Raw genomic sequence first — 17,750 nt, forward strand, 5'->3', positions numbered from 1 at the left:
GTATGGGGGCCCCTCATTACACTGGTGATATCACAGGAGATACAACGATCAGAGACTGTATGGGGGCCCCTCATTACACTGGTGATGTCACAGGAGACACAACGATCAGAGGCTGTATGGGGGCCTCTCATTACACTGGTGATGTCACAGGAGACACAACGATCAGAGGCTGTATGGAGGCCCCTCATTACACTGGTGATGTCACAGGAGACACAACGATAAGAGACTGTATGGAGACCCCTCATTACACTGGTGATGTCACAGGAGATACAACGATCAGAGGCTGTATGGGGGCCCCTCATTACACTGGTGATGTCACAGGAGACACAACGATAAGAGACTGTATGGAGACCCCTCATTACACTGGTGATGTCACAGGAGACACAACGATCAGAGGCTGTATGGGGGCCCCTCATTACACTGGTGATGTCACAGGAGACACAACGATCAGAGACTGTATGGGGGCCCCTCATTACACTGGTGATGTCACAGGAGACACAACGATCAGAGGCTGTATGGAGGCCCCTCATTACACTGGTGATGTCACAGGAGACAACGATCAGAGACTGTATGGGGGCCCCTCATTACACTGGTGATGTCACAGGAGACACAACGATCAGAGGCTGTATGGAGGCCCCTCATTACACTGGTGATGTCACAGGAGATACAACGATCAGAAGCTGTATGGGGGCCCCTCATTACACTGGTGATGTCACAGGAGACACAACGATCAGAGTCTTTATGTAGACCCCTCATTACACTGGTGATGTCACAGGAGACACAACGATCAGAGGCTGTATGGGGGCCCCTCATTACACTGGTGATGTCACAGGAGACACAACGATCAGAGGCTGTATGGAGGCCCCTCATTACACTGGTGATGTCACAGGAGACACAACGATCAGAGGCTGTATGGGGGCCCCTCATTACACTGGTGATGTCACAGGAGACACAACGATCAGAGACTGTATGGGGGCCCCTCATTACACTGGTGATGTCACAGGAGACACAACGATCAGAGGCTGTATGGAGGCCCCTCATTACACTGGTGATGTCACAGGAGACAACGATCAGAGACTGTATGGGGGCCCCTCATTACACTGGTGATGTCACAGGAGACACAACGATCAGAGGCTGTATGGAGGCCCCTCATTACACTGGTGATGTCACAGGAGATACAACGATCAGAAGCTGTATGGGGGCCCCTCATTACACTGGTGATGTCACAGGAGACACAACGATCAGAGGCTGTATGGGGGCCCCTCATTACACTGGTGATGTCACAGGAGACACAACGATCAGAGGCTGTATGGAGGCCCCTCATTACACTGGTGATGTCACAGGAGACACAACGATCAGAGGCTGTATGGGGGCCCCTCATTACACTGGTGATGTCACAGGAGACACAACGATCAGAGGCTGTATGGAGGCCCCTCATTACACTGGTGATGTCACAGGAGACACAACGATCAGAGGCTGTATGGGGGCCCCTCATTACACTGGTGATGTCACAGGAGACAACGATCAGAGGCTGTATGGGGGCCCCTCATTACACTGGTGATGTCACAGGAGACAACGATCAGAGGCTGTATGGGGGCCCCTCATTACACTGGTGATGTCACAGGAGACACAACGATCAGAGGCTGTATGGGGGCCCCTCATTACACTGGTGATGTCACAGGAGACAACGATCAGAAGCTGTATGGGGGCCCCTCATTACACTGGTGATGTCACAGGAGACACAACGATCAGAGGCTGTATGGGGGCCCCTCATTACACTGGTGATGTCACAGGAGACAACGATCAGAGACTGTATGGAGGCCCCTTATTACACTGGTGATGTCACAGGAGACACAACGATCAGAGGTTGTATGGGGGGGCCCTCATTACACTGGTGATGTCACAGGAGACACAACGATCAGAGGCTGTATGGAGGCCCCTCATTACACTGGTGATGTCACAGGAGATACAACGATCAGAGGCTGTATGGGGGCCCCTCATTACACTGGTGATGTCACAGGAGACACAACGATCAGAGGCTGTATGGGGGCCCCTCATTACACTGGTGATGTCACAGGAGACAACGATCAGAAGCTGTATGGGGGCCCCTCATTACACTGGTGATGTCACAGGAGACACAACGATCAGAGACTGTATGGAGACCCCTCATTACACTGGTGATGTCACAGGAGACACAACGATCAGAGACTGTATGGAGGCCCCTCATTACACTGGAGATGTCACAGGAGATACAACGATCAGAGGCTGTATGGGGGCCCCTCATTACACTGGTGATGTCACAGGAGACACAACGATCAGAGACTGTATGGAGGCCCCTCATTACACTGGAGATGTCACAGGAGATACAACGATCAGAGGCTGTATGGGGGCCCCTCATTACACTGGTGATGTCACAGGAGACACAACGATCAGAGGGTGTATGGGGGTCCCCTCATTACACTGGTGATGTCACAGGAGACACAACGATCAGAGGCTGTATGGGGGCCCCTCATTACACTGGTGATGTCACAGGAGACACAACGATCAGAGGCTGTATGGAGGCCCCTCATTACACTGGTGATGTCACAGGAGACACAACGATCAGAGACTGTATGGAGGCCCATCATTACACTGGTGATGTCACAGGAGACACAACGATCAGAGGCTGTATGGGGGCCCCTCATTACACTGGTGATGTCACAGGAGACACAACGATCAGAGGCTGTATGGAGGCCCCTCATTACACTGGTGATGTCACAGGAGACACAACGATCAGAGGCTGTATGGGGGCCCCTCATTACACTGGTGATGTCACAGGAGACACAACGATCAGAGGCTGTATGGAGGCCCCTCATTACACTGGTGATGTCACAGGAGACACAACGATCAGAGGCTGTATGGAGGCCCATCATTACACTGGTGATGTCACAGGAGACACAACGATCAGATGGTGTATGGGGGCCCCTCATTACACTGGTGATGTCACAGGAGACACAACGATCAGAGGCTGTATGAAGGCCCCTCATTACACTGGTGATGTCACAGGAGACACAACGATCAGAGGCTGTATGGAGGCCCCTCATTACACTGGTGATGTCACAGGAGACACAACGATCAGAGGCTGTATGGAGGCCCCTCATTACACTGGTGATGCCACAGGAGACACAACGATCAGAGACTGTATGGGGGCCCCTCATTACACTGGTGATGTCACAGGAGACACAACGATCAGAGGCTGTATGGAGGCCCCTCATTACACTGGTGATGTCACAGGAGACACAACGATCAGAGGCTGTATGGGGGCCCCTCATTACACTGGTGATGTCACAGGAGACACAACAATCAGAGACTGTATGGAGGCCCCTCATTACACTGGTGATGTCACAGGAGACACAACGATCAGAGGCTGTATGAAGGCCCCTCATTACACTGGTGATGTCACAGGAGACACAACGATCAGAGGCTGTATGGGGGCCCTCATTACACTGGTGATGTCACAGGAGACACAACGATCAGAGGCTGTATGGAGGTCCCTCATTACACTGGTGATGTCACAGGAGACACAACGATCAGAAGCTGTATGGAGGTCCCTCATTACACTGGTGATGTCACAGGAGACACAACGATCAGAGGCTGTATGGAGGTCCCTCATTACACTGGTGATGTCACAGGAGACACAACGATCAGAGGCTGTATGGGGGCCCTCATTACACTGGTGATGTCACAGGAGACACAACGATCAGAGGCTGTATGGAGGTCCCTCATTACACTGGTGATGTCACAGGAGATACAACGATCAGAGGCTGCATGGGGGCCCCTCATTACACTGGTGATGCCACAGGAGACACAACGATCAGAGACTGTATGGAGGCCCCTCATTACACTGGTGATGCCACAGGAGACCCCGCCCTCACAATGGCGATTCATCTGGCTGGCCGTTTGGTCATGGTTTGTCCTCATTTTGCAGCATAGGAAACACATGGTGTGTACGAGGAGCAGCACTACTCACCAATAAGGCAAATGCATCACTCATCATCAGCATGAAAAACACGTTGTGCCAGCCGTATGGAGAAAGGAGGCCGGCCAGCAGAGGACCAAGGGCAGCACCTATGGACAGACGGAAGGAGGCAGAGGGGATACCAGTAAGGGAGAGATGTAAAGCGAAGAAAGGTGAACTAAAATAACACAAGTACGCCTGCGTCTGAGCAAATAAACATTGACAAATCCCCAGACCCAGATGGTATTCACCCACAGATACTGAGGGAGCTGAGCTCAGTAATTGATAAATTGCTGTACCTCATATCCTTAGACTCTCTGGTAACAGGTGTAGTGCCACAGGACTGGAGGAGGCCGATGTGGTACTGATATGTAAGAAAGGTAAGAAGGTGGATCCAGGTAACTACCGTCCGGTAAGTCTGACATCAGTAGTGTGTGACATACAGTATATGAGGACATGTGTTGAAGAGCCAGAATTACTTTATTTTGCCCGCCTCTTGATGAGGCCTCTCCTCCATCACATGGGATGGAGGCCTCTGCTATATTACACGGGACAGAGGCCTCTCCTATATTACACGGGACGGAGGCCTCTCCTGTATTACACGGGACGGAGGCCTCTCCTGTATTATGCGGGACGGAGGCCTCTCCTGTATTACGCGGGACGGAGGCCTCTCCTGTATTACACGGGACGGAGGCCTCTCCTGTATTACACGGGACGGAGGCCTCAGAGGAGATCACATTTACATGTATAAATATATGTGAGGTCAGTACAGAGGACGGCACAGGACTTATTCCTTCCATAGTCCATACTAAGGACCAGGGGGCTCATTACAGGGGGAAGAAAGGCGATTCCGGCACCTAAACAGGAAAGGATTCTCTACAGTCAGAAAATATATAGCAAAAAGTGGTACCAAATATCTATATATATAATCGTCTTATCCCGTCTGTCTGTCTGTCTGTGTGTCTGTCTGTCCAGGAAATCCCGCGTCGCTCATTGGTCCGCCAGCAGCCAATCAGCGCCGCGGGATTTCTGAAAAAAGATGGCGGCCGTTAGTGGCTCATTTGCGGGACGGAGCTCAGCGGCGATGCAGACGGGAGATGACCGGCGTGAGGCGCTCATCTCCCGGCCGGTACCAGCAGAAGAACCTCAACCACCGGACCCATCTGTGGGACGGAGATGCAGCCGGGAGATGAGCGGCGCGATGCGCTCATCTCCCGGCCGGTAGCAGCAGAAGGACCGCCGGCGCCGCTGACCTCCATGCGGAAGGGAGGACCGGGGAGCGGCGCTGCGGGTCGGGATACTTCTGCTGCCAGAGCCCGCTATGTCCCGGGTTCTCGCAGCGTAAGTAGCCGCACAGGCAGCGCCGCTCCCCGGTCCTCACCAAGACGATTCGATGATTGGTCGCGGTCTTCGGACCCGACCAATCACTGATCTTAGCGCAAAACTTAAACACAGCTGTGCTGATTGGTCGCCGACGCTGCCCGCGACCAATCACCGATTTGGGCGCCAAATTTAAATATCGGCCGCGACCAATCAGCACAGCGGTGTTTAAATGTGGAGCCAAGATCGGTGATTGGTCGCGGCCGATATTTAAATTTGGCGCCCAAATCGGTGATTGGTCGCGGTCAGCGTCCGCGACCAATCAGCACAATAGTGTTTAACTTTGGCGCCAAAATCAATGATTGGTCGCGGGCCAAGACAGCGACCAATCATCGATTTGTGCGGCAGATTTAAATAGCGGCCGTGACCAATTGCATGTCAGCGGCGCTGCCTGTGCGGATACTTCCGCTCCGAGAACCCGGGACATGAGCGGGCGCTCGCAGCAGAAATATCCCGACCCGCAGCGCCGCTCCCCGGTCCTCCCTTCACACCTTAGCCGCTAATGTCCCCACAGTATCCTCATGGTGTTACAAAGGTCCGGACATTTCTGTTAAAAATCGCTGATTGGTCGATGGCGCTGCCCGCGACCAATCACTGATTTGGGCGCCAAATTTAAATATCGGCCGCGACCAATCAGAACAGCGGTGTTTAAATGTGGAGCCAAGATCGGTGATTGGTCGCGGGCAGCGCCCGCGACCAATCAGCGATTTTTAACAGAAATGTCTGGACCTTTGTAACACCATGCGGATACTGTGGGGACATCAGCGGCTAGGGTGTGAAGGGAGGACCGGAGAGCGGCGCTGCGGGTCGGGATACTTCTGCTCCGAGCGCCCGCTCATTTCCCGGGTTCTCGCAGCGGAAGTACCCGCACAGGCAGCGGCGCTCCCCGGTCCTCACTAATACAATTCCGCTCCCCGCTCCTCACCAATACGATTCGCTGATTGGTCGCGTGCGGAGATGCCGCGCTGCCAGTCCTGAGTCCCTTTTGAGCTCCTTAGCAGGCTGTCCTAGTTGACTCCTCCAGCTTATCTTCCCTTATACCATTGATACGAATATACGGTCAACTGAAGAAGGTCGTGTAGACCGAAACGTTAACGTATGTTCACTGTATATTAATATGGACTGCAATAAATTTTCTTAAGCAGAATTTTTTCGAGTGCCAAGGTTATTTTCGCATGTGACAGGGCACGGTCCCTTCTTGAGCACCACTTTATGGTGTGCAGTGATTTTTTTGTATTTGCGGTCGGCAGTCGCGACCAATCAGCAGTATTGGCGCAAAATTTAAAAACCGCTCTGCTGATTGGTCGCGACTAATCAGCGATTTTGGTGCCAAATTTAAACGCGCTCTCCAGTTCTCACTAACACGGTTCGCCGATTGGTCGCGGCCGCCGCCCGCGACCAGTCTCCGATATTGCCGCCAAATTTAAACACCGCTTTGCTGATTGGTCGCGGTTGCCAAACGCGACCAATCAGCGATTTTGGCGCCAAATTTAAACACCGCTCTGCTAATTGCGCCCGGTCGGCCGCATTCATATTCTAGAATACCCGATGCGTTAGAATCGGGCCACCATCTAGTTAGATTATAATTAGCAAAGAATAAAACAATGTCTCTTTATTATACCTTTTTTATATAAAACAGCTGGATGCTGGACAATACTAGACACAAAGCATGTAAAAAGACACACACAGTGTACTGATTGAAAAAATGGATGTAAGGTCAGCCCGTGCACATTGAAGGCTACCTGGTGAAATAATCACAGCAATATATCGGAGTCAGTGCGTACAGCTATCTCTCACAAACTGCTGTATATCCACATATGTACCTCTGTGATGGCGCAGAATACTGGACTATGAATGGGCTATGCACTCCCCTGATGATGAAGGAGAAACGCGTCGGGAGCCCGCCTTAATATTGGAGCACTGCTAAAAAATATTGGAAAGCTAAGTAGTGGTTTCTTTCTATTGAACGATGAGTGTCTCCTATTTTTTGCAAATCTAGTGATTGTGTGGATATACAGCAGTTTGTGAGAGATAGCTGTACGCACTGACTCCGATATATTGCTGTGATTATTTCACCAGGTAGCCTTCAATGTGCACGGGTCTAATTTTTAGGCACTGTTAGAGTTGGTAGACTTGTATGGTCCGAGTGGTATATGACCTTGCTTAACCACTATCCATTATCATACTCTAATAACAATTTGCTATTATTACGTATTTAGTGCGTTGGTTTTTGTGTACTGTTTCTCATTTGTGGTAGAGTATGTGTCACATGATTTTCACTTTATATGGGTCTCTATGACTTTTGGTGAGATACATTTTTGTCTGGAGGGCCCTATATCTTTAGGGGTTCCACCACATCATACCATTGGATCTAGCTAGGTCAAGTCTCAAACAGGCTGACCTTACATCCATTTTTTCAATCAGTACACTGTGTGTGTCTTTTTACATGCTTTGTGTCTAGTATTGTCCAGCATCCAGCTGTTTTATATAAAAAAGGTATAATAAAGAGACATTGTTTTATTCTTTGCTAATTCTAATTCTTTACAGTCAGAGCAGTCGGACTGTGGAGCGCCGACCACAAGAGGTAGTGATGGCCGACACTATCAGCATTTAAAAAAGGGTCGGAAGATTTTCTCACAACAAATGGCATTGTGGGTAATGAATAATCATGACCGAGAATGTAGAACTGGTGGAGAAAAAATTAATTTGATGGAGAGAAGTCTTTGTTCAACCTACATAACTATGTGCAGACACAAAATGGAAGAGAAGATAAAGACTGAAGATGGTGAAATGATTGGATGAGAAGAACGAAAGTCAGCAGAGATGGGAGAGATGACAAGAAAGATGGCGCCAGGTAGTGTAGACAATGGCTGCCGCAGGGTCGTGCAGGCGAGGGGCAGATCGTACATTATGCATGTGTAAGAACATTAATTATTAGAGGCTTACCCACTGAGCCCGTGCCGTCTATAATGGCGGTCACCGTGGATAGCGCATGAGCGTTTCCTTTTAGAGACTTGTGAGTTCCCTGTGAAATTAGATAGACAGTATAAGGAATCTGCGCATAGATATCCAGCGTCATGTTGGGGTCTCCAGCTGCTCCTCACCCACCAGGTCAGCAGACACGGCTGTTGTGATGAGGGAATATGGTCCATTGACCAGCGCTCCACAGACCAGCAGCATCACTGAGGTAGAGGGGTACACAGTTAGTGGTGGGCATGGAGAAGACTTCCAAGAGTCACCTCAGAGGTGGGCACAGAGCGCCTCCTTACTTACACACTGTAGAAGCTGGTCCTGTTTTGCTGACAGCCGAGAAAAAGTATAACTGTAACAAACAGGTATAGAAGTGAGAATCATACAGTATGTGATATAGTATTGGAGTTGGACCCACCATAGAAAGCACTGGGGGCAACTACAACGTGTTCCTGACCATTCATGTACTCACCGTGGGGGCAGCGCAGAGCAGCATCAGACCACAGGTTGTCGCCCGCTTGTGGGATTTATCAGAGACCACTCCCGCCAGAATCCCACCTGACAGAAAGAGACAGGTTTAACTTCTTCTGATTGGTGTTCGTTAAATCTCTAATGACCAGGAGCGGTATTAGAGGCCCAGGCGTCATATTGTAAAGCAAGGTCACCAGGATATTGCAGCAGAGGGGACATACATACAAGAGTCATTGGTAGTATGAATCGCAGACAGGAGACCACAGTGCCACCATCATTACCCCTAAGCAGCACACAAATCAGTACACCACAATGGAGTAATAGCATTAGAATAGCCATAGATATCATGATACTGCAGGCAATATCCCCCCTTATCTTCACTACCATAGCTTGCCTTCATTGTAAGGAGCCAGTATGAATGCTGCTTTCCTGCTAAGCCCCTAATATTCTGTGTAAGACTCACCAATAATTCCACCAACATCAAACAATGTTGATAAGTCTCCAGCATGACGAGCATCCATGTGACCTGCAAGGAGAGTGAATAGTTACTGGAGTTACTAGAAACGTAGTTATAGGGAATAACTCTGAGGCGGACGTGTGGATGGTGGATGTGTATGAATTAAGGTAGTGAAAAAAGGGAGAACTTAGAGGACAAGTAGATGTGTGCAGATGGAGATGAGGGGATAGAGGATACAAGGAAATGGAGAACAAAGGATAAGTAGATATGTGTAGATGGAGATGTGGGGATAGAGGACATGAAGGAATATAGAACAGAGGACAAGTAGATGTGTATAGATAGAGAAGATGTGGGCATAGAGGACACAAGGAAATGGAGAACAAAGCATAAGTATGTGTGTGCAGAAGGAGATGTGGGAATAGAGGGCACAAGGAAATGGAGAACAAAGGATAAGTAGATGTGTGTAGATGGAGATGTGGGGATAGAGGACACGAAGGAATGGAGAACAGAGAACAAGTATATGTGTGTAGATGGAGGAGATGTGGGGATAGAGAACACGAAGGAATAGAGAACAGAGGACACGCAGATGTGTGCGGATGGAGGAGATGTGGGGATCGAGGACACAAAGGAATGGAGAACAGAGAACAAGTATATGTGTGTAGATGGAGGAAATGTAGGGATAGAGGGCAATAAAATGAAGAACAAAGGACAAGTAGATTTGTGTAGATGGAGAAGATGTGGGGATAGAGGACACAAATAAATGGAGACCAGAGGAAAAGTAGATATGCGAGGATGGAGATGTGGGGATAGAGGACACGAAGGAATAAAGAACAGAGGACAAGTGTAGATGTGTGCGGATAGAAGTCACAAAGGAATGGAGAATATAGAGGACAATTATATATATGTGTGGATGGAGGAGATGTGGGGATAGAGGACAATGAAATGGAGAACAAAGGACAATAGATGTGTGCAGATGGAGGAGATGTTGGGAAAGAGGACATGAAAGAATAGAGAATATGAATTTGTATGGATGGTAGGCATGGATGGAATGTAGGGACAACACAGTTATAGAATTTTTCATGTTTGCATCAGTGGGTGATTCCTCACCAGGATAATACACAGTATGTGAAATGAGAATTGAAGGCAGTCTGGTCAGGGCAGAGGTTCAGAACAGGAAATCTTAACATTTGTGTTATACGGATAATGGAGGGAGATGGAGATACATGGACCGTTCTATGGTGGATTTCTGGCAGTGGAGAGAAATGGAGATATATGGACCATTCTGTAACATCCCTGGCGGCATGCTGGCATGGCTTACCATCTCTCACCATGCAAGACCACCAACTTACCTACCAGTCCAGGCTGCGCACTATGCTCCTCTACTTGCTGTGTGCATGTCTCTTGTCTGCTGGCTTAGGGCGGGGGCGCTGGAACTTCCTGATTCTTAAAGTTACAGTGTGCGCAGTCCTAATGCGTCCCCAGCCTATTGCTGTGAGTCACTGGATACTTAAACCTCCTCCACCCAGTGGGAGGTGCCTGAGCAACACTTTCTTACAGTGTGTTCTGTGCAACTGTGAGTTGCCAGGTCCTGTCCTGAATCTTGCCTGTTTCCGCCACCCTGGGGGCTGAGTACCCAGGCCCGTTACCTGTATCTGTGACTTCTAATCTATTTATGCCACCCTGGGGGCTGAGTACCCAGGCCCGTTACCTGTATCTGTGACTTCTAGTCTATTTCCGCCACCATGGGGGCTGAATGCCCAGGCTCGCTCATGTATCTCGTTCCTGTGTCAGTTCCTGTCTGAACTGTGTCCTAGCCCGTTACCTGTTTGTCTCCATGTACGATCCTTCCCTTTTCCTGCAGTGTCTGAACCAGTACCTAACTCCTACTCGTTGTCTCTGTACTTCTGTTTGTGAGTTTTGTGTCCACTCGCTACTTCATACCTTGTACCTTGTGTGTATCTGGTTCTGTTTGTCCCGTTTCCCTGCCTCCGTATCTACCTCCTGTGTTCTAGCCATCTTCCTGTGTTTCCCTGTCCCTGTCTGTTCCATGTGAACAGAGCCCTGCCCCGCTTGCCCTCCGCACCTGCGGCCCAGCCCTGCTTGCCCTCCGCACCTGCGGCCCAGCCCCGCTTGCCCTCCGCACCTGCGGCCCAGCCCCGCTTGCCCTCCGCACCTGCGGCTATGTTCCGCTTCCCCTATGCTTGCCCTCCGCACCAGCGGCTCTGCTCCGCTTCCCCTCCACACCTGCGGCTCTGCTCTGCCCTGCTCCATTTCCCCTCCGCCCCTGCAGCTCTGCCTTGCTCCGCTTCCCCTCTGCCCCTGCGGCACTGCCTTGCTCCGTTTCCCCTCCGCACCTTCGGCCCTGTTCCTGTATTCCAGTCTGTACTGATCCCTATCGAGCCTGTTTACCTACCTGCCAGTACCCGCCTTTCTGCATACCAGCCGTGCCTGCCAGTACCCGCCAGTCTGCATACCAGCCGTGCCTGCCAGTATCTGCCTGTCTGCATACCAGCCGTGCCTGCCAATACCAGCCTGTCTGCATACCAGCCGTGCCTGCCAGTACCCGCCTGTCTGCATACCAGCCAAACCTGCCCGTTCCTGCATTCCCCGGTGTGGGTCAACAGCTGTGTGACCGGGGTCTGACCTGGAGTAGCACCTGGCCCACCTCCCTCATCCCTCCTTGGAGTCGATTAAGCCGCCGTGCGTCCATGGTCAGATCTAGCGAGGTCCCTAGTCACGACTCTCCAGGCACTCCTCGGTTCGTAGCCCAGTGGGACCACTAACCACGCGCACACCAAACAGTCCAGGCATGAGCGTAACACATTCTATGGTGGATTTCTGGTGGTGGAGAGAGATGGAGATATTTGGACCGTTCTATGTTGGATTTCCAGTATTGGATGGAGTTGGAGATACATGCCCATTCTATGGTGCATTTTTGGTAGACGCAGGTTAAGGAGATAGAGGAACTTTTCTATGAGATAGTCATTATAGGTATAAGGACACACATTACATAGGGGTGACACTCACCGACACTGGTCATGTAAAGCGGCAACCAGAAGAGGAAGGTGTAGCTGACCAGCTTGGCAAATAGCAAACACATAGAGAACTCTACTACCCCCTGCAGGAGAGAATCAGAGACAGCATATTACACAGCACCAGGTTGACCCATGTCCTTCTCATCTTTCTCTCGACCCATGTTCCTGCCTCCCCTCCATAAACTTGGCTGACCGTATGATCATGGTGTTCATGTGATGTCTCCTCCACACTTACTGGTATTTGTAGAGCCCCAAAGAAGCTGATGGCAGAAGTCCCACTCTTCCCTGCACTGGGATCCCTTTGCAGAATGACCACATGATGGGTGGGGTACACTGGTGTCGGTCCCAGCATATTCTGTGTCTCCCAGCTCTAAAATACAAATATATCAATAGTTACAAACTCAGTCATCAGCCTGAATAATCTGGATATGTCAAAGAGAAGAGCCTCAACAACCCTTACCCCAAAATTCACAATGGTTGTCACCTCTCCAGAGATTAACCACCCCAAACAACGTATCCTCCAACCATCACAGCAACATTCACAATGGAGTTCACATCCCAGACATTATCAGCCTTCAGACGTTTACCTTTTCTAGATAGGACTCTTCTGCTTTTAGGATCTGATTCTGGATCTTAAGCCCATTACATGACACGTTTCGAGAAGACTATGGCGAAGAAACCAGTTATTACATTAAAGATGATGAGCGGAAGGTAACCAAGAAGGCCAAGCAAGCAGCAGGTAAGCAAAAAGTGCAAGCGAACAGCATGTAAACAAGAAAGCATCATGTAAGCAAGAAGGTGGCGCAGGCAACAGGTAAGAAATAAAGTGGAGCAAACAACAGGCAACGGAAGTAGATAGAATGAAGATGATGTGAAAGAACGCACAAGGCGAGAGAGTGCAGTGTCTGGAAGAGTCCTGACCCGCATCTGAGGAGATAATTACCAGAGGAGCAATGTCTGACTTCACGTCCTGGGGATCTGACCACAACAAACATAACCGGAAGTAATAAGAATCAGCAGGAAGAAGAGACGACATTATAGTAAGCGCTCGTTATAAGCCGATTATTGTAAGAACCATGTGACTTACGTTCTATGAGGAACAAGAAGCAGATGAGGCCCATGACTGCAATTATCACCCCGGGGACCACAAATGACATCCCCCAACAGGAGGACACCCAGTATCCAGCAATGAGGGACCCGAAGATGTTCCCCACAGACGTGTGCGAGTTCCACACGCCCATGATGAGACCTCTCCTAACACAGAGAGGAGACAGATGAACAGACCTGTCCTGTCACTATACAGAGACCTCACCTAATACAGAAAGAAGTGACGGATCATCATTTTGTTAATTTGGTTTCTTACCTTCCTTTTCCAAACCAGTTCCCGATACAGGTGACGACACTGGGCCACCCTGTGGTCTGAACCAAACCATTCAACACCTGAGAGCAAAGCATGTGGGAGGTCAACAAAGACATGTAGAGTCATCGACCCTCTGATATCACATAGGAACTCATTGAGAAATGACCCACTGACACCTAAATGTGACACTACAACATTGAATCGTCACCCTTGTGATATTGAGAGTTGACCTTTTGACACGGACATGCCGCCACCCGTCGGCAGGCAGACTCGGGCTGATTGTGCGAAATAGACATTCACCAGATCCATCATTCAACAGGTATTCAACAAACACACACATTACAGGGGGTTCCTTAAAGAAACATGACAAGGGAATCGGGGTCAAGCATGTTCTTCCATGGAATGATTCTTTATAAACTGAAGACAAATGGCCAACTTCATCCAGAAGATCAGTCTCTTATCAATCACTATAATGATTGTTTGTCGTTAATTTCCCTCCTTTGAGTTCATGCTATAGTCAGTCATTTTATTAACTTTAGTCTAATGGTCCTGCATGATCACATTAAATCAATAGTCAACCAAGCCATGAGAAATGTATCATTCTAAGGAATCGGTGAATCCCATCTTAGACCATGGGGACACGTGGCGCCTTCATCTCCCAACTGAGACACATACTCTAGAAGCAAACGCCCAACGAGTGATGGAGTCAATTATACCACATCATTATTGATGCCAGAGGAGACCATGCAGATCCTTGTACTAATCACGCCTTGTAATGGGGAACATCTAGATGAATGGCTTTTCTCCTTGCCATCATGGGGCACTCTGTGCAGTGCCTGGAGGATGTAACTGTTGCGCAGACAGCTTTCCTTGTGCGAAGTATGTTAAGATTTATGGACACAGGGTTGTTGCAATCATGAAGGTTTTGGGGGCACCGTCCAATCTAGTTGTGATGGAAACACCAGAGGAATTACATTTAGTGGGTCCAGTTGAAGCATTGACCATTCCAGATACCTCGGTGAAGAACAAGCTGTGAGGACTTCACTATCAGTTTGCGTGTGGGAAATCCTGAATTTTGTGTCACCTTTTTGTTCTTGTAGTTTTAGGATGGGAAATTATGTGACCAGGTCAGGAAGACATTGCAGATTAGAGAACAGGAATCAGGATGAAACATCTGACAGATAATCGGTGCTCCCATTAATAAATGAACAGAAAATGGGTCATGTGGGAAAAGAAAACATGGGATCCATGTCTGTAAACTGGAGGAGGATGGAAAGACCGACCTAACATATTACCACGATAAGAGGAACACGACCGCAACTGAGAGGTGAACTGCGCACAACTGTACGAGATGGACAGGGAGCTGAAGACCATGTCATTATGGATGAGGTTCTCCACACCATGAATGGAGGACATCCTCAAGAACTAAAGCAGCAGAATACACTCACCTGGATGACGATATAGTAGGTCAGGTTGTGGATGTTATAGAAATATCCCAATCCAAAGAGGACCGTGAAGAAACCACTAGCCACCATGCCAGAAGACAGGAAATAGCGGAGGGGTAAACGTTCTCCAATCATCCCACTACATGGAAAGACATCAACAGTACAGTAACTTTAGTCCATATACTACACATATACATACACTACCCACACCTCATGCACCACACATTACAAACACCCCCCCATACACCCTACACATGCCATACACCCCCCCCACACACACACCCAGACATGCCACCCCCATACACACACCCCCACACACCCACCACATGCCATACACACACCCCCACACACCCACCACATGCCATACACACACCCCCAAACACACATCCAGACATGCCACCCCCATACACACCACACACACACCCTCCACATGCCATACACACACCCCCACAGACATGCCACCCCCATACACACACCCCCCATAAACGCCACACACACACACCCTCCACATGCTATACACACACCCCCCATACATGTGGCACACATGCGCCACACACCCCCCCCATACACGAGACACACACACATACCCCCCATAAAGGCGCCACACACACACACACACACACACACACACACACACACACACCCATACGGGCCACACACACACACCCCCATACGGGCCACACACACACCCATACACACCCCCCCATACACCCCCCCCATACACACACCCCCATACACGCCACACACACCCCCCATACACGCCACACACACAAACCCCTCCATACAAGCCACACACACACACACACACACCCCATACATGCCACACACACACACACCCCCCATACATGCCACACACACCCCCCATACACGCCACACACATACCCCCATAAATGCCACACACACACACACCCCCCATACACGCCACACACACACGCCACACACACCCCATAAATGCCACACACACACACCCCATACACGCCACACACACAAGCCACACACACACACACACACACACCCCCCATACATGCCACACACACACCCCATAAATGCCACACACACGCCACACACACACACCCCATACATGCCACACACACCCCCCCATAAATACCACACACACACCCCCCCCATAAATGCCACACACACACGCCACACACACACACACACACCCCATACATGCCACACACACACACACACCCCATAAATGCCACACACACACACCCCCCCCATAAATGCCACACACACACGCCACACACACACCCCCACCATATACGCCACACACACACCCACACACCCCCATAGATGCCACACACACACCCCATACATGCCACACGCACACAACCCCCATAGATGCCACACATACACACACACACCCCCCATACACGCCACACACACACACACACACCCATAGATGCCACACACACACACACACCCCATACATGCCACACATACACCCCCCCATAGATGCCACACATACACACACACCCCCCCATACACGCCACACACACACACACCCCCCCCCATACATGCCACACACACACCCCATAAATGCCACACACACGCCACACACACACACACACACACCCCATACATGCCACACACACACCCCCCATAAATACCACACACACACCCCCCATAAATGCCACACACACACACGCCACACACACACACACACACACCCCATACATGCCACACACACACACACCCCATGCATGCCACACACACCCCCCATAAATGCCACACACACCCCCATACACACACACCCCCATACACACACACCCCCCATACACCCCCCCCTCCCCATACACGCCACACACACACCCCCCTGACATCACAGCTTTTTATCTTAATTATCCAGACATCTAAATTCATTAGACCAGGAGAAATACACTATTATTTTTATGTTGACTTGTGAATTCATGTGTTTCTTTCTTCGGGTGGAACAAAACACATGGACTTTTGCCATAAGTCTGAATGTTGACTTCTCTTGTAGGTTGAGTTGAGAATTGTTAATTGATGAATGGCTGTTATTTACATCTTATATCAGTTCCTACAGTTTATTGTACTGTACGCTCGGAGAAAGCCAGATTGGGACCATCAGAGAGACCATGGATACATTTGGGGAGACCAGGTTGGGACAATGAAGTCACCTGGCCCCATGGATATGTTGTTTGGGGTTGTCAGGTGGGGTCGCCTGGAACCCATGGAGACATTCAGAGAAGGCAGACTGGGACCCACCGGTCATCTGGCCCCATGGAAACTCTCGGAGAGGCCAGGGTGGGACCCTCAGGTCTCCTGGTCTTGTAGCACGATGGACCGCTAGTTTCCTAAGCTTGCCTAAACCTCCTCTTTGTGGTGGCCCGCCAGAAGCGGGGGGCCACTGGTTGAGGTCGTTGGCCCCGGAAGTCCCAAAATGGCAGCTGTTCTATCCCAGGCGGGCGGAGAAGGAAGGGTGAGACTGTGTAATGTTCCACCATCTTGGGTAATAGCTGGGACTGTTCTATGTGTTTATTGTCCGCTTTGTGGATCAATAAAGTATTGCCGCGCTATTTTACCCGCACCCTGTGTTGTCTGAGTAGAGTTACGCCATGGAAGACCCCGGGTCTTCACAACCATATACTACAAACACCCCGCACAC

The 17,750-nt window shown here is 50.0% G+C and overlaps 1 protein-coding gene across 1 annotated transcript in view; it reads right to left on the reverse strand.

Annotated features, from left to right (window-relative positions):
* The window catches only part of SLC37A1 (solute carrier family 37 member 1), a 147,446-nt gene that overhangs the window by 62,440 nt on the left and 67,256 nt on the right, over positions 1 to 17,750 (reverse strand). The window contains exons 6-18 of the mRNA XM_073668824.1: positions 15,119 to 15,254; positions 13,674 to 13,750; positions 13,398 to 13,564; positions 13,254 to 13,288; positions 12,898 to 12,975; positions 12,546 to 12,680; positions 12,303 to 12,393; positions 9,282 to 9,344; positions 8,820 to 8,905; positions 8,651 to 8,699; positions 8,486 to 8,559; positions 8,324 to 8,402; positions 4,010 to 4,107 (exon numbers count right to left, since the gene is read on the reverse strand). Of these exons, the coding sequence (XP_073524925.1) occupies positions 4,010 to 4,107; positions 8,324 to 8,402; positions 8,486 to 8,559; positions 8,651 to 8,699; positions 8,820 to 8,905; positions 9,282 to 9,344; positions 12,303 to 12,393; positions 12,546 to 12,680; positions 12,898 to 12,975; positions 13,254 to 13,288; positions 13,398 to 13,564; positions 13,674 to 13,750; positions 15,119 to 15,254 (1,168 nt within the window). The remainder of the gene's footprint in view (positions 1 to 4,009; positions 4,108 to 8,323; positions 8,403 to 8,485; positions 8,560 to 8,650; positions 8,700 to 8,819; positions 8,906 to 9,281; positions 9,345 to 12,302; positions 12,394 to 12,545; positions 12,681 to 12,897; positions 12,976 to 13,253; positions 13,289 to 13,397; positions 13,565 to 13,673; positions 13,751 to 15,118; positions 15,255 to 17,750) is intronic.

The sequence above is a fragment of the Phyllobates terribilis genome, unplaced genomic scaffold (genome assembly GCF_046119375.1).
Source record: "Phyllobates terribilis strain yellow unplaced genomic scaffold, ASM4611937v1 Scaffold_2__4_contigs__length_985480577, whole genome shotgun sequence".
In the NCBI taxonomy this organism is placed as follows: Eukaryota; Metazoa; Chordata; class Amphibia; order Anura; family Dendrobatidae; genus Phyllobates; species Phyllobates terribilis.